Source organism: Mixophyes fleayi, chromosome 6 (assembly GCF_038048845.1).
Source record: "Mixophyes fleayi isolate aMixFle1 chromosome 6, aMixFle1.hap1, whole genome shotgun sequence".
NCBI classification, from domain to species: domain Eukaryota; kingdom Metazoa; phylum Chordata; class Amphibia; order Anura; family Limnodynastidae; genus Mixophyes; species Mixophyes fleayi.
Window position 1 is genome coordinate 69,574,816 of NC_134407.1, and position 25,912 is coordinate 69,600,727.

General features: G+C 41.2%; 1 protein-coding gene across 1 annotated transcript in view; it reads right to left on the reverse strand.

Annotated features, from left to right (window-relative positions):
* Positions 1 to 1,405: 1,405 nt before the first annotated feature.
* The window catches only part of ASPSCR1 (ASPSCR1 tether for SLC2A4, UBX domain containing), a 40,934-nt gene continuing 16,427 nt past the window's right edge, over positions 1,406 to 25,912 (reverse strand). Inside the window, exons 10-16 of the mRNA XM_075216792.1 lie at positions 15,286 to 15,352; positions 15,142 to 15,204; positions 13,215 to 13,267; positions 6,555 to 6,606; positions 3,588 to 3,657; positions 3,322 to 3,500; positions 1,406 to 3,164 (exon numbers count right to left, since the gene is read on the reverse strand). Of these exons, the coding sequence (XP_075072893.1) occupies positions 3,154 to 3,164; positions 3,322 to 3,500; positions 3,588 to 3,657; positions 6,555 to 6,606; positions 13,215 to 13,267; positions 15,142 to 15,204; positions 15,286 to 15,352 (495 nt within the window). The 3' untranslated portion in view covers positions 1,406 to 3,153. The remainder of the gene's footprint in view (positions 3,165 to 3,321; positions 3,501 to 3,587; positions 3,658 to 6,554; positions 6,607 to 13,214; positions 13,268 to 15,141; positions 15,205 to 15,285; positions 15,353 to 25,912) is intronic.

Here is a 25,912-nt window from a genome sequence, read left to right on the forward strand (position 1 = left end):
TAAAATAAGTATAACAGATATAACATAAAATTCATCAGATATAGCATAGGATAAATATATAACAATAAAACATAATAATATGCAGATGAAAAATTACTTGTAATGCACACTGCAAAAAAGAACTGCAGATCTGGAATAGGGCTACCAAAAATCTAATAATGCAATACTGATGTAGAGATCCTGGATATACTGTGTGAAACAGGAACAAATAGCTGTTCAATTCTTTTAAAAAAGATGTAAGATATCCACTTCCAGTAATAGTTTGTATTATGTGGACTAATGTCTCTCCTGATGGTTGTATAATGTACCAATAGATTAGTTTTCCAGGATAATATGTGCACATACAAAGCAAATATTCACTTATCTTTTAGCTGTAAAAACAGGAACAGCATATGTAGTTTCCGTCTTAACCCTCCACAGGAATAGAAATCAGTGTTGGTAGCGCTACTTCCAGGTGTATGAAGTCACCTATCGCGTTTCTCCACCCCTAGGTGGCGGTTTCATCAGAGGCACTTTTGCATCCAGTGGTGATCCTATGGCAGTCTAGGGGAGATCTGAATCTTATAAACCCTGCTACTAGCACTATTGGATTTAGATTTACATCTTGGATCTAATAGCAACTTGTAAGCTAATATCCTAGATCTAATAAAAAGTGTGTAGGGGGAGATCAGACTTCCACCTCACTATATGGACCATGCCAAAAGTAAGAAAAAAAAAATGTTTAAACAACTATGTAAAAAATGAAATCTAACACTAAAAAGGCACCTCCCTTTCTCCGCAGCACGATGAGACATCATCATGCATCTTGTGTGACACTTTCACCTGTGCAATAATGTGTATATATCACATGCAGTCAGTAACTGATTACAGTCCCCCCCCCCCCTCCCTTTTTAATGCACATCTGTTATGGTTAAGTGAAAATTAAATAATAAAACCAACATACCCACCTTTGTTCCTGGGCTGTATAAAACTGGCACCTCTTTTATAAAGTGACCACCCCTCCTCCCCCCTAGTACAGATTTAAAAGGTAGGTAAGTAGATTAGAAGCAACAACATGTACATTTGTAAGTAAAGAAAAAAGTAGCTCATGGCTTTCTAAAGATTTGAAGTAATGTTTATGTGGCTCGATTACTTTTTAGAAAATGTATCTTTTTGTACACCACCTGATCTCCCTGAAATATGTGCGTTTAATATGCAAGTAAAAGTGGGCCACTTCTTCCAGCCCCTGCTGCCAGCTTCCTCCACCAGTAAGGAACACAGAAGAGTGCCCACTCTGCCTGAAAAGTCCTTCGTATGAGACGGACGTGGCCTTACTGCTGCGTGTCGCTGCTCTTTTACATGTATGAGACATTGATGGGTGGGAGGTGTAATAACACAAATAAAATAATGTGAAGACCATGTATCCTTCAGTTTAAAAAGTTTAATGGGTTCAGTTGACAGTTCAAAATGACTGAAAATGGCTAATAGCAGATGTGATCACGTGTATTCTCACTGCCCGTCAGGCCATGTCCATAGAGGTTAATGGTATAGGGAGGGCTGTAGCCATGGATCACACTTTCAGCATGAGCACACAACCCCACAATCTAACCCCATGTATTAATTCTCTGCTGATGAATGTGCAGTCCGACCACAAATTGCTTATCTCATCTCCTAGAATATGCTGCTCATCATTTGCAATTTTGGCCTCCCTTCAAAGAATTTTATGGAGTAAATTGGGAAAAAGAAGAAAAAGTTTTCATGAGCGTCTTGAGAAACACTTCCGAAAACAGACTGAGCTCTTCAGACAGTGTGACTCCTCTGTGTCCAGCAAGCCTCCCAAAATGTTTTCCCCTGGTCTAAGACATCCCCTCAGTTCTCTTTAAACTCAATCCTTCTCTAAATACTCAGCCATCTCTTTCCGACTGTTAACACCATAGCCCCTCTTTAACTTCCCAGTTACCCCACCCCCTCTGCTTAAAGCATTTGGAAGTCATTAGGCATGAAGGAAAACATTCTCTGACCAGAGACAAAGACAGGTGTTGCTTTGATGCTTAGTCAATTGATACTAAGCCATGTTTGCAGGGAGGGGAGCAGGGGCTGTCACCAATAGAAAGGTGCAGGACCTTAATTAACTTTCCACAAGTACAGGGGTGTCAGCGTAGTTGCAATTAACAGCCTATTATTAAGCACATAAACACAAAGTCTAGGGGAGTGCCACTATAGACGCAAGCCTGTTTTCTAAGCAGCTCTATGTGATTAGAGGAAGGAAAATTGTGCAGTTGTAGATCAAGGTGATGCAAAGAGAGTATGAGGAACACTGAGTGCATTTTATTCCCTGCTGGTTGTAAATGCCAAGGATTGTCCCTTTTATCAGCTCCCTCATCTCATGTGTGGCTCAGACGCAACCTCACCGAGGAAGCTGTGCCAACAAAGGACAATTTCAACCCAGGAAAAGCACCAGCCAAGGAAAGCATGGGGTGGAGGAAACGGGGAGTGCAGTCAAACTCTATGTAAAAAGGACCTTTTCAGCCTGGGTTCCTTGTTGTTGGAGGATGAGTAATTAGCAAAGTCAATATGGTGAAGTGGAAAGAGATCAGAGCCAAGGAGCTGACTTCAAAGTCGTTTAGACATTTTAAGTAGACTCCTGCATCGTTAGCACAAGGCTGTGATGTGTTGTGCCCTTGGAAGCATCATTTTGGCTCATTATTCAAAACAGTTAGAAAACAACTTGCAAAAGGACATGCTCATCCATTAAACGTTATTTTTTCCACTTAGTGAATGTTACCTCCAATATAGACGAGAGGCTCCACACTAAACTTTAATGTCAGCCCGTGCTTTAGTCAGATTTATGCCACAAGCTCCCATGATGCTAGCAGTGATTAAGGGTTTGTGGAAATAAAAAATAAACCCTGCATAGCAAAGAAAACATTCATTTAATTAATTTGATGATGCACAAACATTTTTCCTTGTACTTACAAACTTCAGGGCAGCCGAAGCAAGAAGTGTAAATGGATGTAGCACAAAAGTCACATCTTGTTCAACAACAAGAGTTTGCAAAGTCCAATCGTCAATTAATAATTCATAAGATGGTCAGCAGAGGAAAAGCCAAAACGACTGGTATTCAGATTTCTTTAGTGTAAGTGCAGAGGCACACTACTCACAAGACGAACTCCCTCATTTCTTTCCTGAGGAAAAACAAATTATAGTCACCAGAAACATCTTGCATCCAGTACAAATCATCCCAGACGTGACATTTAATCCCATATATTTACACCACATGCAGCTCGATTGTGGCTTAGATGTGCAATGGTTGGGGGTGGGGGGGGTTGTTCCGCTTATTACCTGGTAGTTTCAGCCACTTAGGTACTTTGCCGAGATCCCTTTGAACTTGCTGAGGAGAATCCGGAATCCCGGATTCCTCTTCATAGTTCTGCGGTGCTCTTTGAATAACCTCAGAATTGGAGCCTGGAAGGTGCTCCATCACAGGAGCTGTATAATCCGCTGGAACACGTGGCATCGCTCTGTCAAGATAGAAGGGTATTCCTGAGCAGAGATGGACATTACCATCATACATTAACCCTCACTAGTTCTACTTAGAGCTGTGGTACCTGGCAATAAGAAGATCAGCTTCGGAAGAAGACATTGGTACTTTGAGCAGGTGTTCACACAGGAAATGATCTGTAGGATTGAAAATAAGAGTTTCAGTAAAGTAACAATGTTAAGCATTAAGTTACACCTGTCTCTTTTTGTCCTGAACTAACATTTATACAAGTGCAGCCTATAAGTTCAATATAATTCACTATGCAGCCTATAAAATTATGTGTCAGCGACATCACTGACACATAAGTCACTTTATTATGTTAATGGAGGCATGAATATTGGTCCAACATACAAAATGGCTGCCTTCACTGTGTTATACATTGGGTATACCTTCAGCCACTGGTGCCAAACTGGCAGTCCACAAGTTGTACACATCCCTCCTGTACTCACCCTGCAGCCTAAGATCTTACAGCCAGGATGTATCAGTCAAATCTGGGTTTCTTTGTTTAAAATGCATTTATTTGTTCTCCTCAGAGTCCATCTGCCAAATGAAGAAGGGTGGAAGGTGGATGGACGAGAGAGCTACTCCAGAGCTTGGTGTCCATGTCACTTTGCAGACAGCTTCTAATTGGACACGTATTGTGACCAATTAGAAACCATCTAAGCAATCCTCACGACAAATTACATCAATAAGTGCCCCTGGGACAGCATTAGTATCAATAAGATCAGGGTCAGGATTGGGACATGATGGAGATAGGAACATCAGTAATGAGGTGAGAACTAATTCCCATATTATTGAGCATACTACTAGTGGTTTTATACACTGTTTACTTGATACTGCTGGCATACTACTGGGCACTACAACTATTGCCATATAATTGAGCATTGTAATTAGAGTGGCAACTTACTACTCGTCATTACTGTTAGTTGGAGTGGGCAGTATTGTGCTAGCAATGACATTTATTTTTTTTTAACATTTTTATTTATGAGATTGACAATGACAATAAGCACATTAATTACAATGAACACAAACATACAAAGTGTTTATAAACATAGAGATATAATTATATAATTAATCAACCAACCGTCTTTATGTTTCAATGACTAGGATTAGAGACTTTTATAGATTGTAAATGTTTGAGGAACAGGTAAATATAACAGTGAGTCCAAGGACGCAGGCCAGCACCCTCTGCTCCCTATCAAAAGCAATGACATTTTATTGGATACTACTACTACTACTACTACTACTACTACTACTACTACTGCTGGTATATTACTCGGTATTATTGTTACTGCTGATGTTTTATTTGGCATTACTACTACTGGTGACAAATTATTGGTCACTGCTGGCACATTCCAGGGCACTACACTGCCTTAAGAATAGAAACAGAATTTGGGGCATGGTTTCCTGCACATAATAGTTAACAGTTTATTTTAGCTCAGCAGAAAGGGCAACATAGCACTTTCTGCTCATATTAATAAATAATGGAGAAATTAGTAGAATATAATCGTGATTTTGCTAAACCGTCAAATGTCCTGTACTATTAAACCTAGAAGCATCATGTATTCTGGTTTCTCCACTGAAAGTCTCTAATGTGGAATGATTATTTTAGCAGAATTTGGACCACTGGATTAAAGAAAGCAATTGTTGACAATTAAACCTGAGAAATTAACACTTCACAAAACTGTGGGAGCCTTCATTGAGATGTCCAACAAAGCTAAGAGGGCATCATGTTATGGCAAAAGAATATTAATACCACATATAAAAAAAGTGGCTCTGACATCTTTCTATGGCCGGGGGTTAGAAGACGGTAGAAGAGGTGTTTTATGTACAGCAGTCAGAAACTCACAACTGTTTCATTCACAGAGATGAGTGAATTCTATGTCATTGAATTAAGAAGAACACACAAGTGATCGTTACTGACTGATCTCTGTTGAGCAGTATTTTTTTAGTTTGGACATGTAAGTTTTACATAAAACTATGATCAGATTACAATTTTGCCAGTGTGTTCACCGTTTAGTGAAGATATGTAACTGCTCCACATATTAAGCGCATGAAAAGCATATTTTCAAGTGCATGTATAAACGCACCCTTAACTGCCTTTGTGTTTCTGAATGGAACATTATTACATGACCAATTTCTAAAACGAGACAAATTAAAGCTCACACTTTTGGTTCCTACCAAGACTCTACATTTACTATCTATATCCACTTGCAGCTAAGCTGCATCTCCCATTATCCTCAAACAAAACAAAAAAAAAAGTCAGAACTATGACAGCAAGATCTTGTGGAAGGATACACAGAAAAGGGCAGAGGCAATCTTACCATACCTTGTATGTTGTAAACAGGCAGAGGTTGTTGCAAAGCAAACTAAGTCACTTGGCATGGTATACGGATTGTTTTTCAATAAAGCAATATCTAGCCCCATTTCTACTTCATTTGTCATCACAACGTCTAAACTCTAAAAGTCACTGTATGAAATTGATTAAACAGCTCACGAATATATTTTTTGTATCTATGTAACATTATATTTTATACTCCCTTCCTTTCCTGTGATATCTCCTCCTAAATAGCACATTGTGGTAAGATCACATGAATTGAGTCCCAATAAGTATTAGTTTCACCTACCCCCATAATAGAGAATTACAAAGGGGGCGATACCAATCATGCAAAAATGTAACTATGTAACATAGCTTTTTTAAATAACAAGGTTGATCTTTTTCAATGTTTTATGTCAACTATGCATTTTTACAAGAGCTTCACTAAATCAAGAATGCATTCATTAAAGTGGTTATAGATAGAGGCACTGCCCTAGACTGAAAGCCTAATTAACATTCTGCGACTCGTAGACATCATTATAGGCTAGACAGACAACTTGATGTCGTTCACATCTCTTAATTAAACTAATTATATGTACATGCAGCAAAAAGTGTCTGCTCATTGCTGCACATATAAAACACATTTCATACATTTATCAGACAGCCACAAATCACTACAATGTTTAGGCAGGTGACAACATAAGGAACATGAATTACCTCTGTGTACCGATGAGCCAAAATGAAGAACAGCAGCTGGGAAAAGCTGAGCCTGGAGGTGAGATGGCACACAAGAGCAGCATATATAAGACATACATTTATACTTCGTGAATACACAATTAAAATTCATATATTATATGCAGAATTTATTATAGAAGGATGTCACCCAAAAAAATGAAGAAGCATAATACTGCAGCATAAAAAAATGCAGCCCTGCACACCAGTACATCTCAAATTAGTTGTTTATCAGCAGCTGTAAGTGTGCATATGTTTCACTCTGCCATAAACTACATTTATATCTCTTCAACAGGGCTTTCCTAGATCTTTCAGAAGAACTTATCTATAGTGCAGTTTGCTTTTTAATTCAGATATGATCACTGAAGCATCTAATTGTTTATCAGGAAGACTTATGTCTTATTAACAGGTTCTGAATGGTACCATTGTTGCCCGCAAACTTTCTATAATTATCCAGCTGATTTAAAGCTCAATAATCTAGGCCTCATCAATGTGGATATGCCTACCATCATCTTTTAATGGCTGTCTGGAAAATGAAACAGATTGGTAGCCCCTGTGAAGTGTCACCTGCAACTCTTTCTTGACCGAGAAGTGTAACCTGTACAAATGAGTGACTCCAAACTCCAAGACAACTTTTATATTAACCAAGCTGCAAAACCTAAATACTGTAATATTGGCGGTAGGTAAGAGACATCACTGTAGAGAGGTAAGTATATAGATAAAGAGTTTACATTGCAGTATTATTAGTGCATATTTCAACAAAGGAAGAGGAGTCACAGAAATCAAAAATAAACTGTAGACCTGTCAGTGAGCAGCCTCATAGACTATACTGCGCCACTTGTATAACACTTTTGTAGCAGGGTACACGATGTTACTCTGAGATCCTTGCTGAGGTAAAGTGAAAGTGAGGGAAGACAAATACGAGGCAGTTACATGCCATTTTCACTTCACAGCGGAACTAAACAAAAATAAATTTCTATGTAATTAAGGCCTTTGAAGTGTTACCTATGTAATGTATGCTGGTTTAAATGTCTCAGGCCTTTCTAACTGGATGCTACCAAGATAATTCCCTCACAAAATAGGCTGAACTGTCTATCCCAGAGACAAGACAATGTTGTGGCTACCCTTTCCAATACATCTTAATGTGTTTGGCGTAACCAGACAAAAAGTCAAAATCTTTGCTGTACTTTGGATGCGAGATAGACTTTTCACACAAGTATGGCTACATCTAGTGAGCAACTCAAATGATTTTCAGAGCATACATTACAATTCAGACATCCAATGAAAGATTAGTTCCCCTTTAAGTATCAAAAAGAACACATTTTATATAGGAATTGTAAGGATTATATACCTTCTGCGCTATATGATCTTTATCATATAAAACCTGCCTTGCACAGCCGAGCAGCATAGTGAAATGTGCACATAGAGGTGTGTTAGCACAGAATGAATTCAGGTTCCACCCACCAAAAGAAACAGTGAAAAGTTTGAGCATTTGGTGAAAACAGTAATTTTCTATTGTCCTGCACAGATAAATCTTTAGTCTGAAATAAGTAGGAGGAAGGGAAATTGAGCCTCTCTATCTGCTGCAGTAGAGTTCTTTGCTTTATGGACACCATCAATGTGCAGAGAACTGAAAAAAACTAATTACAGAGATAGCTAGGAGCTGTCACACACAGTCGTCATCATCATCAGCTATTTTATATAGCGCCACTAATTCCGCAGCACTATACAGAGAACTCACTCACATCAGTCCCTGCACCACTGGAGCATACAGTCTAAATTCCCTAACAGACACACACAGACAGACACTAAGGTAAATTTAATAGCAGCCAATTAACCTATTAGTCTAATTTTGGAGTGTCGGAGGAAACTGAGGGAACCCCACGCAAACACAAGGCGAACATACAAACTTCACAGTCACCCTCACAACCAAATTATAAGGAGGCTGCTTTAGTGGCAGCCACTGGGCCGATGATTTGGAAGCACGAAACAAAAAAGTGTAACGTATAAAAATGTCATTTTCTTTTACAATAAAATAAGGGAGTAATAAGGGGTATACTTCTCTTTTAATTCAAAGCATGTGCGGATTATGTGTGTCACAAGTGATGTGGCGTAACGGTGCAGGCTCCATCCAGGAGTGTTGCCTGTGTTATCAGGTCAGATGGGAGCTGAACATGAAGCAGGACAGCGACGGGACACAGTATGGGGCTTTTTTAACATTTCCTCTTCAATCTGTATTGTGTAAGGTTGCATGCCATCGGAAAACAAAGACAGCTTTCCGTAAACTTTAATTACAGAGTACCAGACATGGTCAAAACTCAGAAAGAGAACACTCGCCAACACTTTGATGTTTCATCTGTAGGGATTTCACTATTTAGAAAAGGACAGCTTGGAAAGGGCCCCTCGCTCCCCCTGGAAACACTAGCCCCCTTTAAACACAACATTTCTTTTATGCACTCTGGAGGCTGGAAAATGAGGTTTGTGTAGCGTGTTAGTGCTGGAATTTTTTAATAACCTCCTCTCTCTCTTTACTCTTCCCCCCCAATTATCGTGGTGAATAATTAACATAGTGAAGGAGATAACTAAAGCCAGCATCTCCCAACTGAAAGATCTTTAGTTCAAAGCAAGTCCCTTTTTTGTCCGTTCCCCCTGGTGCCGCCACTAAAACTTCCTTGTCAGTCAATCTCTGGGCAAACACTTCAAAGCCTCATGAGGAATAAGGCCCTGAGGGTCAGGGAGAATTCATTGCAGGGAGGAACGGGCCGCACATACACCCAGCAAGAGAAACACAAAGACAACAGAGCAGAGCGACACGGAGCCAGAGATACACAAAGAATAAAGTCATACAGAAAAAAAAAAACCTAATAAAAGATAAATAGTAAAGCAGAGAGAAAAAGAAAGTGATTCAGAGATGAAGGAGGGAGAACAGTAAAGAACAGAGAGGCGGTAATCTGCAGATCTGTCAGCAAATATATGTTTGTTTCTTCAGACATAAACAACTCTGATGTATCAGAACAACATAACAATCAAGTGTCCACGAGGAGCGAAAGCTGGTGGCATGTGAAGCATTCCTTCCATCCCAGGATGGGAGCTGATTAAAGTTCCACAGGTCTGTTTAGTTTGATGTTGGAAGATCAATGAGAATATGAGCACTTCAAAGGGTGAGTGGGGATGACTGGCAAAATCCAGAACGCAAACATTTAGAGACACATACAAGGATCTGAAGGGACAAGCAAGCTTTGAAATGACGTTAAAGGGTTGACCGATGTCTTCACAGAGCGCAGATCAAAAGCTGCAGACAGGAAGGAACCACTAGTGAACAACGGAGAGGAACCAGAGCACCAAGTCCCAGGCACCCAGAACAACTACACTATAATTACTAGGTCTGCGGCTGGGGAATCCGAGTGCGACCTAAACAAAACCCAAAGCATTTTGATTATTAAAACTACTACTATTTGGCAACAACATCCTGTGTCTGTGTTACAGGACACACATATGTACACCAGTGAGGGACACATTGGGAGAAAGAAGTGCAGGAAATAATTGAAGCATGAGAACAGCCATCCTTCGTAGACAGAACTGGGGCCATAGTGTAGGGTGAGCAATATTCAGTGTCTTTGAGTAGATTATGGGCTGTAATGAATATGTCACATGTGGATGTCATACAATCAGGCAAGCAATAGGTGAGAAGTGGTACATATTAACCAAACTAAGACATGTGAACCTATTGTGTGCTACCAACTAACAATTTCATTATTAAACATATTTTAATATTATTGTAGACCAAATTCCTCAATAATTTACACAACTGTACAATCCAATTGTACAATTTGTTATATTGAGACATTTTTGTGGGTGTCACACAATCCAATTTTATCTGACAGATACAATCAGATTACATAGAATTCTGGAAAAATTTCCTTGAAATACAATCACCTTGTATCATGTGTGGTGTAATCGCACATTTCTACACTATTTTTTAGCACAAACAGTACAAGCAAACTCTGTGTGGTACACTCCTAATTATTCTGCTAACATCGTAAAAAAATGTGTACAGTGTGTGGTGACATTGGAAGGTAATTGATGTTATCATCAATTAAATAATTGAAGACAGTAACAGGTGTGGGTACCATTATACTGATTTGTGGGAATTCATTTATACAAAATTGTAAATACATTAAATATAATGTAGATAATGGTACTGTAAAACATAATATGTTGCAAAGTAGATTCACAGACTAAATCTGGGTCCTAGCGGATACAAATATCTTTAATATAAAAATGTTGAAGTTATAAGAAGTCCTTCATTTTAGGAAAGGCTCTGTAGATGATACACAAAACTTGTGTATACGGGTTTAACCTGTATTTGCTGAAAAAGTGATTGGTTAATATTAAGGAAAATCTTTCCCATTTTGATAAACCAATCTGTTTCTAAAAAAGTCCATACTTGAGAAGTCCAGAAGGTCTCTCCCGCTGCAGACCTGGATATTCCCAACGTTGTTAAACTAAAAATCCTACCAATGCCGACACTAAAGGCTTAACGCAACCATTACATAATCCCCTGTAGCAAGGTATGTCCATTGCCATCATGTTAATATATAGAGTAGGTAGGTCCTCTCATGGAAACCGGATGAGGTATGGCTGTAGCTGCTGTCAGCACGCCTATTGTGAAAATATCCTACAACCATTCATTGCTGGGGACAAACATACATCAGCAGTGCACCTAAATGATAGTCAATTATTAATAATTGCCCCCCCCCCCCCCCCCCAAGATTTATTTTTTTAATAACTGGCATTTATTAATGGGAAAAGGGAAATAGTACATGACAAAACAAACTATGTCTATTTTGCTTCCCATTACACATCTTTAAAAGACTGATAACTTTTCCACATAAAAATAAACATCCAGCATGAGGAAGATTGAACTCTCCTCAGTATACATATCAATGTGCTGCCGTCTCCTCATCCTCCTTCAGATCTAAGTACCCTCTTCCCCCAATATACACAACTTTCATCAGGACAGGATGCGTCTTATTGCCCTCTGAGCCTTGGGGAAGGACCTCCCTCCTCCGGTGACACTTTTATTGAGTGGTTTAAGGTTCAGTGGAAGCGCCTCTATTAGGAACAGCAGTCATGGAAATCCAGCCAAAAATAACAGGGCTGCCAGCAAGATGAAAGTATGAGGCAGGAGAGGCTCCGCTGCCGGAGCGTTACAGAGAAGAAAGACCCCTTCACAAGCTGCCAAGAGCTCAAAGCCCCCTCTCCTCCCAGGAACCTACTCCAGGCTGAACACACAAGCAGGGGGCTCAAGTTACTACAGTAAAGGAGGATTGGAAGACCCGTAAAACTGTGTGGTACTGAAAACAAACTTGTCACACACACAGAGTGTCCAGTAGAACTTGTGTGGGACATTTAGAGAAGCCTATATGCCTTAAGAAACACAGACAAGACATATTTCTAAGAGGATAAATGATCTCCTTTTTAAGGACTACACTAATGGCTATCTAGGCTCCACATCCTTTACACTCATCAGTAAGGACTATACAGGCTTTACATGTCATTACACTCCTACTTATAATGGCTAACTAGGCGTCACATCCCTTAATTCTTTTCGCTATTGGCTATCCAGGCTCCACGACTCTTTATACTTCTTACTATTGGCTATGCAGGATTAAGATCACCTTACACTTTTATTGGCTATCTAGGCCTCACATCACACTCCTCACGATTGGTTATGCTGGCTTCACATCCCTTTACACATCTAAATTATGGCTATGCTGGCTCCACATCTTTACAATAATTTAAATGGCTACCTAAGGCTTGCATCACTTAACACTGACCACCATCAGTTTTGCTGGCTCCATATCCCTTTACAATCCTCACTAATGGTTATGTTGGCTTTACATAAGTCACTATTGGCTAGTCTCGCTTCACATCCTTTTACACTACTTTTAATGGCTATCTAGGCTTTTCATCCCTTTACAGTACTCACTATTTGTTGAGCTGGTTTCACATCCTTTTACACTCTTTACTAATGGCTATTCCTGCTTCACATCCCTTAACAAACCTTATTAATGACTTCACATCCCTTTACCCTCATCACTAATTGGTAGCCAGACTTTAGACATCTTTACATTCGGCACTAATGACTATACCTGCGCAATCCTCAATAATGGTTATATAGACTTCACACTACTCACTAATGGTTAGCCAGATTTCACATACATTCACATACATTCATCATCATCACTATTTATTTATGTAGCACAACCAATTCTGTACAGATAATATCTGTCATTCACATCAATCCCTGCTCCATTGGTGCTTACAGTCTAAATTCCCTAACACACGTGTTAATTTTTCAGCTGCCAGTTAACCTACCAGTATGTTATTTGGAGTGTAGGGAGAAACCTACGCAAACATGGGGAGAACATACAAACTCCACACAGATAAGACCATGGTCGGGAATCGAACTCATGACCACAATACTGACATTCACATGTTTCACATGTATTCTCCTGATTAACAGCTAGCAATGCTTCATGTTCCTTCTAAAATCCTTTGTAAAGGCCAGGCTTCACATAATGATATATAAAAAGATTGAAAGACCACAGTGAAGGAATACTTTATAATAAACATATTTACCTGGAAAAGGCTTTGGGAGTCATCCTTCAGCTCAGTTCGAGGGGGTGTGATAACTGCCAGAGAGACAAGACAACAGTTTACATCATTAAACAATTGACATTAGGACAATTCTAATCCCTTATGTATAAAGAGTGAGTTTAAGGCTTAATGATTTAAAAAAAAAAAAAAAAAAAAAAAAAAAAAAAAAAAAAGTGTTTGTTAATTGTGTAAATGCAAGTAAACACAAGATGCACCTAAAAATCTGAACGCAACTGTAATGCCACTGCAACGCTAGCAAATGCCAGTAATAGCAATATTAGGTATGGTTACACTAGAAACAATAGTTTCAAGTATCACCCCAGTTTACAATACATGAAATTAAACTCTATTGTCGTTCGTACTTAATTCCCCAACATTTGTTATAAGACAGATAGGAACCAGCACTGGTCTCACCATGAGGAAATAACCAAACCATTTTACACTCCACCAAGGAGTGACACCATGCACCATGAGAAAGAGTAACAAATCTTCACTAGCAGGTACTGCCCCACACCAGAAGACAACTTGGGATTTCAAATCATTCATGTTTAGATGATAATGGAGGTGGCCAACATCAGCTGTCACATCAATTGAGCTACAAGAGCATTAGTGAGGTTGGGCGTTAAGGCCTTGCCCGTAGTCTGTATTCTAATTCTTTCAAAAAGTGTTCATTGGGGTTTAGGTCAGGGCTCTGCGCAGGCCAGTCAAGTTGTTTTACACCTTGGGAAGCCATTTTTTGATGGACCCTGCTTTGTGTGAGGGAGTTTTGTCATGCTGAAACAGGAAAGTGCCTTCCCCAAATACTTGCCACAAAGTTGGAAGCATGCAATTCTCTAGAATGCCACTGTATCCCGTAACATTAAGATTCCCCACATTGGAATTAAGGGGCCCAGGCCATTATTGCTCCTCCACCAAACTTTACATTTTGCAATACACATTTGTGTAGGAAGTGTTCTCCTGGCATCAGTCAAACACTGATTTGCCTGTCAGACGGTGAAGTGTGACTCGTCGCTCCAGAAAACGCATTTCCACTGTTCCAGAGTCAATGACATAGTGCTTTACACCATTCCATTTGACGTTTGGCTTTGTGTATGGTGATCTGAGGCTTGTGTGCAACTCCCGACGAACAGTGCTTGTGCTAACATTGCTTCCAGAAGTAGTTTGGAATTTGGTAGAGTGTTACAACCGAGCACAGATGATCTTTACATGCTACGCACTTCAGCACTCGGTGGTCCTGTTCTGTGAGCTTGAGTGGCCTACCACTTCGTGGCTGAGCTGTTGTTGCTCCTAGAAGTTTCCACTTCACAATAACAGCCCTTACAGTTGATCTAGGCAGCTTTAGCAGGTCAGAGATTTGACAAACTGACTTGTTGGAAAGGTGGCATCTTATGCCAGTGCCACAATGAAAGTTACTAAGCTATGCGATTTGACCAAGTCTACTGCTAATATTTGTGAATGGAGAGTGTATCAATGTATGCTTGATTTTATGTACCTAGCTGAAAAGGCCAAAAGCACACTAATTAGAAGAGATGTCCACATACTTTTGGCCATGTCGTGCAAATGCATTATATATATATATATATATATATATATATATATATATATATATATATATATATATATATATATATATATATATATATATATATATATATATATATATCTCTATATATATATCTATATATATCTTTTCTATGTTGAATATATAACTGAATTTCAGAATGAGATTCTAAATAAAAAAGTCAAACTAATCACACAAATTGGAAACGGTTTAGTCGGTTAGGAAAAATAGTTAAGTAGATGTAGTGTTTTCATTGCAGATAATTTGGTGCATGCCATTAAGTATTTGAGAAGGCATAAATGAGCAATGGTGTGCACCACAAGAGATACACAGATATTACTGGCATACATAGGTAGAATGGGATGTCAGGTTCTTCCAGGTGGTTACACACAAATTCTCTCACAGCGCCAACTGCAGATGAGAAAAAGTTGCAATTAACATTTATATGGCATGAATGAAAAGAAAAAGAAAAAAAACAACAACCACACGTACCTGTTTCTGTTGCACGGAAAAAGCCCTGCAAGATGTAACGTTCTGGAAAGAAGACTCGGAGAACAACCTGCAAAAAGTTATCAATACCAAAACAGTTAATAATAAAGAACTAATAAGTTACTCTCATTTTATTCTGACCTGCAAACATTTTATGGTCGTCCAGACCTAGTCTAATCTTTCTTTAGTATTTGCCATTATATTCTGATGCCTTTGACAGTACATCCCTAACCTACCCAGAGGTACACGAGTCACATAAACCACAAGCAGCTTCTTCCCAAATCCTGAATGTAAATCCAATGTGGACTCAACAAGACCTTTTCCATAGCAGGAGTTATCCATACAGAATAAGAAAGAAATCACACATTTTTATAATTTGCAGTGATAATTTAATTGGTTTCATAATGCCTGAAGAGTTCAAATTGCTGACATCAGACCTCAAAACTAAATTCTGGTGGCTGTATTTTTCTGTTATTTTTACCCATTAATAGCTGCTGTTTTTCTCTCTAATACCACCCTCCAATGTGTTTCATGTACCTACTTCACCCCCCATCCCCTTTTATTACTCCCCCCTATCTCCCTAACCACCATTAACCTCTGAGCTCTGTAACCCACTCAAGCAACCGACATTGATAATATTTCTTTATTCCTTCTGTATATTTTTCTATCAGCATATCCACAGCTGGACCTGACACCTTATCTCTAACAACAAAGACATCACTTCCCAATGACACTCTGATCCAGAAGCGGTGTTTTGTATAAGACACTTGGTTCCAGTGGCACCACAATTAGTGGGCAACCAGAGAGGGATCATGGGAGATGCCACAAAGTAGGTTGAAGCCAAACGATTGTATTCACCTGGTTATATAAAACAAACTTGTATGTTACACAAAAACAAAGAGAACCCTGGAAAATTCAATCAGAGTATCTACTCATGGCAAAGTACACCTGAACATTAAACCAGTCATGCATGGAGAATTATTCAACAATGCAGATATGCTTTAACATAAGTTATTTCTAAAGCATAAAACCTATTCTCTACAGCTGACCAGTGGAAGTGCATCATTATCTTTGGTTTGATGGGTTCAAGCCATGGGCTTGATTCTATTTAAAAACATCTCCAACAAGAATAATTCTTACCATTAGTCAAAAAATAGGCTGGTTACAGAGCTTTTTAAAAATGGTCCGTTAGCATTGATATAAGCCTGCTTAATAGTTAACGGAAGCAATCAATTGCTTGGAGGCGGCCATCCTCATTTTGAGCAGTCAAATAAAATGAACAAGGAATCCATGCAGCAAATCTTTGATGTCCTATGGCGATAGATCGGAGAGCCCTGACCACATCCAGAAACTCTATAGAGGCTGTTCCTGAAGATTGTAGCTCCCCTGTGAACACCGGAACCGCTATTTCTTGGTTAACATCAAAACTGGAAACCACTTTTGGCAGGAAATTACGAACTGTTCTGAGAACCGCCCTATCATCGTGAAAAACAAGATATGGTTCGCAACAAGAAAGCACCCAACTCGGAAACTCTACGAGCTAGTAGAAACGCAACCTACCATGTTAAGAACCATAATTCCACAGTATGTAACGGTTCAAAGGGAGGTCATTGACGTTTATTTATGACCAGTTTGAAATCCCAGGGTGCCGTGGGCGAATATATGCAGGTAGGATATGTAGGACTCCCTTTAGGGAGGTCCTGACATCCGGTACGTCTGCCAGGAGAAGGTGAAAAAAACACTGAAAGGGCCGAGACCTGCACTTTTAAAGAAATCAGACGAAGGCAACCCATCCAGGGCATCCTGGTGAAAAGCAAGAACCCTTGAGAAATGTAAGGAAGCCGTGTGTCAGGGTTGGCCCTCACACCATCTAATGTAAGTACGCCAGATGCGGTGGTAAATGGCCGCGACTGCCGTTGTGGAAACAGAGGAGGAGATGGAGGCTGCGTTTTGGGCCGCCTCATAAAAGTAACCAGAAGTCTCCAACCACTTCAATTCTGCCACACGTAAAGGCTCAAAGGGGGGCCCCTTAAGCATATCCAGTACCAGGTTGAGATCCCATGGTGCTGTAGGCGGAACATAGGGAGGCTGAATATGCAAGACTCCCTGGAGAAAAGTCCTAATATCTGGCAAATCTGCTAATTTCATGTGAAAAAATACTGAAAGTGCCGATACCTGGACTTTTAGGGAACCTAACCTAAGACCTGCTTCCAGGCCATCCTGAAGGAAAGCTAACAAGCGAGGGAGGCGAAAGGAGGACAAGTGGCATGTCCTATTTTCACACCATCTAATGTAGGCTCGCCATATCCGGTGATAGATGCGAGCTGAAACTGGCTTCCTAGCTCGCATCATAGTGTTCACCACGCTGGGGGAAAAACCTCTAGCCCTCCAGAGGCTGGCTTCAACAGCCATGCCGTTAAACTGAGCTGAGGTAAATTCTGGTGACGGAAGGGACCCTGCAGAAGAAGGTCGTCTCGAGACGGAAGACGGAACCCCAGTCCTTCCGCCATAGAGATTATGTCTGCGTACCAGACTCGGCGCGGCCATGAGGGAGCTACTAGAATTACTGGCAGACCGTCCTGCCTTACTCGTCTGAGAACGCGAGGAAGCATGGGAATCGGAGGAAACAGGTATCCCATCCTGAACTCCCATGACATCGTCATGACGTCCACTGCCACCGCTAAGGGGTCTCTTGCCCTTGCGCAAAACTTGAGGACCTTCTTGTTGTGTCTGGAGGCCATGAGGTCTATGTCCGGAAGAACCCACCTCTGAACCAGAGACTAAAAGACTTCCGGATGGAGTGACCATTCCCCCGGCATCATCTGGTTGCGACTTAGATAGTTGGCTTCCCAATTGTGTATTCCTGGAATGAATACTGCCGATATTGCTGGAACATATTGTTCTGCCCAAATCAAGATCTGAGCTGCAATCTTTATTGCAGCTGCACTCCTGGTTCCCCCGCCTGTTGATATATGCCACAGCCGTGGCATTGTCGGACTGAACCCCGACAGGGTGGCCCTGGAGGAGGGTCTGGCCTCCCCTGAGGGCCAAAAGAATAGCCTTCAGTTCCAACACGTTTATAGATAGGGCCGATTCCTGAACCGACCAAAGGCCCTGGAGCCGGAGGTGTAGGATTACCGCCCCCAAACCTTTCAGGCTGGCGTCTGTCGTAGCTATGATCCATGACCATGGAGAGAAGGATCTGCCTACTGTCATGTGATCCTGAATCAGCCACCACTGGAGTGATTCTCTCGACCTCGGGGATAGAGAGATCCTCTGGAGATCTAAGCGTAGGTGGGATCCTGACCATTTTGTCAACAGATCCCACTGAGAACAACGAGAGTGAGCTCGACCAAAAGGAATGGTCTCGAAGGAGGCCACCATCTTTCCCAGCAGTCGCATGCACAAGTGGATTGAGGGGCTGGGAGAAGACAAGACCTGGGCTGTTATGCTTTGAATTGAAGCGATCTTCTCGACAGGCAGGAACACCTTTTGCTGGCTAGTGTCCATGATGAGGGTTAGGAAAACCATGCGTTGACACGGAACCATGTGGGATTTTTTTAAGTTGATCAGTCATCCGTGGCCCTTGAGAACCGCCAAGGTGAGGGACAAGTGATAACGCAAGCAATTCTCTGAGGAGGATTTGATGAGCAGGTCGTCCAGATAAGGCATGACCTGAACAAGAAGGTGAAGACGCGCTGCCATCACCGACATGATCTTCGTAAAAACCCTCGGCGCAGTGGAGAGGCCGAAGGGGAGGGCCCGAAACTGATAATGGGAGGATCCCACTGTGAATCTGAGGAGGGACTGATGGTCGCTCCAAACGGGAACGTGGAGGTATACATCTTTTATGTCTATGGAAGCCATAAATTGATCTTTCTCCAAACCGTTTTTTACCGACCTCAGAGATTCCATCCGAAATCTGTCGACCTTTAAGTGTACATTGAGGCCCTTTAGGTTTAAGATGGGTCGGAAGGAGCCGTCCAGCTTCTTGACAAGGAACAGGTTTGAATTAAACCCCTGTCCCTTTTGGTAGTCTGGGACCCTGCAGATAACTCTCTGCGAAAGAAGAGAGGCGACACAATCCTGTATTGCTTGTCTTCTTGTTGGATCTCGGGGTAGAGGGGTTACGAAGTAACGATGAGGTATGGGGCTCAGCAGATCTATCCTGTACCCCCTTGATATAATGCCCCGAATCCAAGAGTCTTGGGAGGACGCCGCCCACTGTTTCTGACACAAAGACAGACGACCCCCCACTGGTGCCCCCTCCAGGAGAACCGAGTGGTCGTCAGGACGCAGGCTTCTCCTGGTTCTTGGAGGCCTGGCCGAAAACGAGGATCTCCCCCTAGAAGAGGAGCCTCGAGCTTTGGGCTGTTTACCTCTAAATGACTGTCCTCTAGACAAGGAGGTCCTCCAAAAGGGCTGACGAAAGGAGCTGACCCGAGGGTTCCGGCTCCTACTAGGGAATACCGGCAAGGAAGTGCTTTTGCCCCCCGTTGCCTGGGAGATCAAGGTATCTAATTCCGAACAAACCTGCTGCTGAAAAAGGAATGGTTTCAACAGACTTTTTTGATTCCGCATCTCCTTCCCAAGATTTCAGCCATAGCGTCCTTCTAGCTGAAATAGATGCCGCCTGAATAGAAGAGGAGACGGCCGCAGAGTTTTGGGCCGCCTCATAAAGGTACCCCGATGCCTCCTTCAAATACAAAGCCAGGGGGAGTAAATCAGAGTCGTGTAAGGCCTCTGCCAGCTGGTCTGCCCATACTTCCATGGCTCTAGCAACCCAAGCCGAAGCAAAAGTGGGTCTAAAGGAAGAACCTGCAGCCGCGAAAATAGACTTCAGCTGGGATTCAACTTTTCGGTCATTGGCATCCGGAAGGGACGCTGAACCAGGAGCTGGAAGTAAGGTGTGTTTTGCCAATCGGGCTATGGGAACATCCACTTTGGGAATACTCTCCCAGCGAACAACATCTTCCTCCTGCAAGGGATACAGGGAAGAGAACCTTCTGGGAACAGAGAACCTTTTTTCAGGTTGTTTCCATGCTCCTTCTGCAATGTCTTTAAGTTCTACAGAAGGGGGGAAACGGCTAGCTTTCCTTTTGGCCTTCTTAAAGAGACTTCTGTCTCTAGGGGTAGGATCCTCCGGTTCTGGGAGGTCCAACGCCTGCCTAACCACTAAAACAAAATCATTAATAAATTGGCTTTTGGAATTTTCATCCTGTTCCAAAGATTGAACCTGGTCAGGATCGGAAAAATCTGCCCCCTCATCCTCAGAACACTCCTCAGAATCTGAAAGGATCATAAGGGGATTATCAGATCTAGGCCTCTTTCTTTTAGTAGGCGGGATGTTTGGGGAATCAAGCAACTGGTTAAGCTTATTCAAACCCCTAATAAAAGCTGTAGACCATGCCGGTTCTGTGGGAACAGGGGCTTGGTCTGTAAGCGAAGAGGAAGGTCCTGGTAAAGACGTTCCAATAGAACCTGTGGTAACAGGGAGGCCCAACTGAGTACTAGTATTATTAGCCACCGAAGTAGCCACAGTAGATAGCAATTGGTTAGATTTAAAAACCATCTGTGCTAGCGCGGAAACAGACTGTGTCAGGGAGGCCACCCAGGCCGGTTCCTCCGTCAGTGGGGCTGATATCTGCTGGGTTTGCGCAGTGGGAGCCCCTGCTTCGCAGGCAGAGCAGAGCGCCAAAGGGCCCTTTTGCCCACAAGGTAATTTTACATGACATTTTGAACATGTGAAATATTTAGCTATAGGGCCCTTTCCCTTATCTGTCATTCTTATAAAAGAAGGCACACCAAGCACACAGACTAAATTATTAATCTAGCTGAGTAAAAAGAGAGAGAGAGAGAGAGTAATGTATGGAGAGAACAGAGTGAATAACAAGTAATCAACTGATCTTATCATAAAAGTTGTACTTGTAATAGTTAAACACCATAAAATATTTAGGCAAGTAGGAGACTATAGTGTAAACCTTACTAGCCCAGTTATTACACAGAAAAACAATTTATGTGTTTAAATAAAGCTGATACTTAGCCCATAGGCCACAAAGGGGAGAAGTCCAACAGCAGTGTCCTGTGCCTGCTCCCTCAGCTCTGTTCACTCTTCCCGGGCTTCTCTTGGCGCCAGAAGACTGGGAAAGACCATCTCTCTCTCTGGAAGGAGGGGGGAACTCTATGCTTTAGCTCCCCCCCTTCAGTAATTGCTGTCTCTGCAGCTATCCTTCTTCAAAAAAAAAGAAACTTGCTTGAAGCGTGGCAGAGTAGTGGAGACCTCTAGGACAGAGGTCCCCGCAGCGAAAGATACCCGACGCCCCCCTCCTATGTATGAGGGGGGAATCTTGGTATAGCCCCCTTCCTCCTCTCTCCGTAGCGCCGACTGACTGAATCCAATATGGCCGCCAGCGTCTTCAGTATCCGGGGAGGCTGGAGGAGTGACAGCGGTCCCTGAGACCGCTTGTCACTCCTCAATCAGGCACCCATCTTCTTCCTCTCCAGTCCCTGCCAGTGAGAGCCGCTGGCTCTCATCTGACAGGGGAATGCCTGCGCTGCCCAGCTGTGAGTGTGTTCTCTATAGTAGAACACACTCCAGCGCTGCCACCTGTATAAAAAATAAAAATCAAATAAAAGAAATACATTTTTTTAAAATTACTCTAAGTACTAAAAAACACTGCCCAACTCCTGGGCACCTAAAAAAAACTGAACAAGAGAGGGCAGGGGGATTGTAGAGGGGAGGGGTCTGTCGGCAGTACTAAAAGTTAACTAGTTAGGTGCCAACTCCCCAAGCTCCCTCCACAACCCCATGGTAAGCAGTGTCCCCCAGACTGGATGAAAGAGAAATGGAAGTTTGTGGTTGCCACAAGGCTTGCTTTCTTAATGATTAAGGATATATACAGTATATGAATTGGGTTTTGGACACAGTGTGGTGTGAGCTGTGGAGTGTATGGCTATAAGTGGTTTGAAAAAACATTTAAACATCTGAAAGGTGAAAGAGTCTGAGGCTGTGAGGTGCTTAAGGTGCTGCTGATGAAAGTGTAATTTATAGATTACCAGAGTAGAAGACAGTCTGAGGTCATCAGTAGACTAAACGGGTGATTAGGGAGTATTTAGAAATAAGGGAATTCATACAGGATGAGGCAGTGTTGGAAATGTGTAGAGAACCAATACGTGAATTACAGAGAGGAGAAGGTAGAGGAAGATCAACAGTTGAGTAAAGTCTGGAATCAGAGTTTTGGATTCTCTACTCAGGAAATATGTAATGGGAAGGCCAATAAAGGTCAAATGCTGCAGCAGTCTAGATGGGAAAAGAATACAAATAAAAAATTTGGTGGCTAATTAGGGGGGAAAAGTGTTATATGCTGGTAACGTTTTAGATCTTCGTGTTTCAAACATTTTATATAACGCTACAAACGGAGGCACTATTTTCGCCCCCCCCCCCCAAAAAAAGAAATGTCTTAATATTACACTCAGTTAGGCTTAGTCCCCTTTAATCAACCTAATCATGAGATTTCTTCTTTGGGGTTATTACTTTTATTCCTAACAACAAAGTACAGTGTAGTTTCCTGAGACGTAACAAGTGGAGAGCTGCCTGTACAATGGCCAGTCAGAGTCACAGATCTATAGGGCCATAACAAATGTCAGGTCTGAAAGAGCCACATCTCCTAAATATCTGCCTATTTCATGTACGTTTAGTCCGAAAAAACTGAATGCATGCCTCATTATGTTGTTATGTATATATGAAAAATAAAGTAGACAGGCATCATCAATCATAGAACAAACAACTTGGCAAAGAATGAAAAAAAACCATTACAAAAAAAATAAATCCATGGAAAAGTGATTGTTTGTACCAAAGCAATGTATTAAATGTCACCATTCATCCTAAATATGTGCAACACAAATGATGGAACTGCGTCAGAGCGTGTGTGGGATAACTTTTACATGATGCTGAGGAAAGGCTTCAAAGTGGCAATAATTAAAAGCTCTTTTTCATCCGCATGGCCTGGTTTCTAGATAGGACCAGTGATGTTATACAAGCCGTCCAAATACTATATACATTTAGTAGGTTTAAACAAAACACAGATGTTCTTTTATCCACTGAAGACTCAATACTAAGTGCCTTTAGCTCTCCTAGGCATTCAACAACTACTTATTATAAATTTAAATGGGACCTTGAGGACTGAGCGAACATGTCTGCAACCTATTGCATACCACAAAGGGAGACTATGCCATTTTGGAAGATGATTATAAGTCTGTGAAGATGATGTGTCACTTCATTATTTTATTATTAGCTCTAAGGAAGAGATTCCTTGTAATACAGAAGACAACAAGTCACCAGGAAACATAACAGAGAAGATTAGCAATCAGGGTTCTGCCTGAGGCTGCAACTGAAATGAAGCCTTTTCATCCCTTATACAAACTACAATAAACATTTACATATGAGCTGAGTGCACTTTAAAAGACAAATGTTGATGTTGTTAAGCTATATTAGATTTCACAACAAGGCAAATACCATTAATGTATATATTTGGAATTGGCTTTAATTACTTCCCTCCATTTTGCAGCGCCCAAAATATCCCTGCAACAGCGGCCTCACTATTGGCACACACCCGTGTTACTAGAACTAGAACGCAAGAATTGTTGTCCCATTTTCACCAAGATCTCAGGAATTACCCCGGAGAATGAAATCATTCCATAATACAGTCACCTCATGGGCTGATTTATGGAGATTATTCTAAATCTGTTATAGCAACAACCTCAATTGTAGGAAGTGGATAGAACATAAAAATAAAAGGTGGTACTAAAGCAAAAGCAATCTTTATCTATACTGGGAATCTTCATTTTCACAAGATTACAGTCCGATATTGTTATCTACTGAGTGAACCAGCTTCAGAGATACATCACTGACCCACAATACCAAAGCCTTAAAGAGCCAGAAACGATAATACACAACTTCATTCAATATGAAAAAAAAACATTCTAAAATCTACATATTTTGGTATATATGGAAAAGTTCCAATATCCTGACAGAACTTCAGATTTCCGACATAGGTAGCAGTACCCAAATAATCATCCACACCAGATCTTTCAGACTTCAAAAGATACATATAACCTTGGCAATGACCCAGTACCCAACTTCAGCACTTTCCCAAAGCAACAAGAAACCATGAGCCTCATTACGGAAACAATAATTTCTACATAAACAATTGCACCAGAACACAAGAGCCAAAGAAATAAATTTCATTCATTTCATTATGATTTATTTATATAGCGCCACTGATTCTGCAGCGCTGTACAGAGAACTCACATCAGTCCCTGCTCCATTGGAGCTTACAGTCTAAATTCCTTAACATACATACACACACACTAAGGTCAATTTTGATAGCAGCCAATTAACCTACCAGTAGGTTTTTGGAGTGTGGGAGGAAACTGCAGCACCCGGAGGAAACCCACGCAAACACGAGCAGAACATACAAACTCCACACAGATAAGGCCATGGTCGGGAATTGAACTCATGACCCCAGCGCTGTGAGGCAGAAGTGCTAACCACTAGGCCACTGTGCTGCCCTTGCTTCAACTAAGGTGGAAAAGAAAAAAAGTTTAAAGGCAAGATGGCAAGCAGGACATGTATAGTTTCGGTTTAACCAGTAACCTTGATAAAATTATTTCAATTCGATTTGCGGTTAAGAATTCTAATTTTTGTCTGTATGTTACCAAAACAATGACAAGGCTTATTTACGGGAGTTGCTTTTTACTTCTTCTTTGGTTGAGGTCTGACTGGTATAGACATGAAGGGAATCTGTAGAGAATATTCAGCAGCCCTAAGGATTGTTAATCCCTATAGAGACACTTCTAATTGCACAGACAGCAGAGGAGAGAAGAGCATAGATAACACTTTAGGTTTGAACGAAGATGCACAGACCAAAAACAGAACATGCTCAAAATGTTTATGCCGGATGTACCGTTTCACAAGATGCTGATCGCTATAGAGATCATTATTCCGTAGGGCTAACGTTTACGTTTGTCTGTGTGTTTTCCAAGGGCAACAGAGGGAAATGTTCAAACAAGTTCATGTAAACAAGCTGTAAATACCGAATTTCCCACCTAATGCCTACTTAATACATTCCATGGTAAATAAGATTATAAACATCTTGTACTTGCATTTAAAGGGTACAACAGGCACTCGCCCTTAGAAGAGCCACGTGTATTTAAGATGCCGCTACTCAGGCCAATCCAACCACTTGGACTGACCTCATACAGGGCACAATAAGCACTGTTAGATGACGACCCCTTACGTGGATAGATACAACACCATATGACTGGATTTACCAGCTACCCTGGATGGCATCAAAATACTCTTCTTGGGTCCACACTATAACTGTCCAAAATAGGTTTAAAACAACATTAGAACACATTTGGCCACCTTTAGTTGCCCCATATTACCGCTGCCCTGTTCTCTGCTCTGGCTGGAATACAAATATAAAGCAGGGTTCACTCAATGAGATGTGACTGAGTCAATATGACAACAGGATATTTTTGGCTTAGCAGCATCAATCCAATATCAAAATGAGTTAAATATTTTAAACTAATTAAACCCTACAGAAAACATTTTGAGCAACCTAATTTA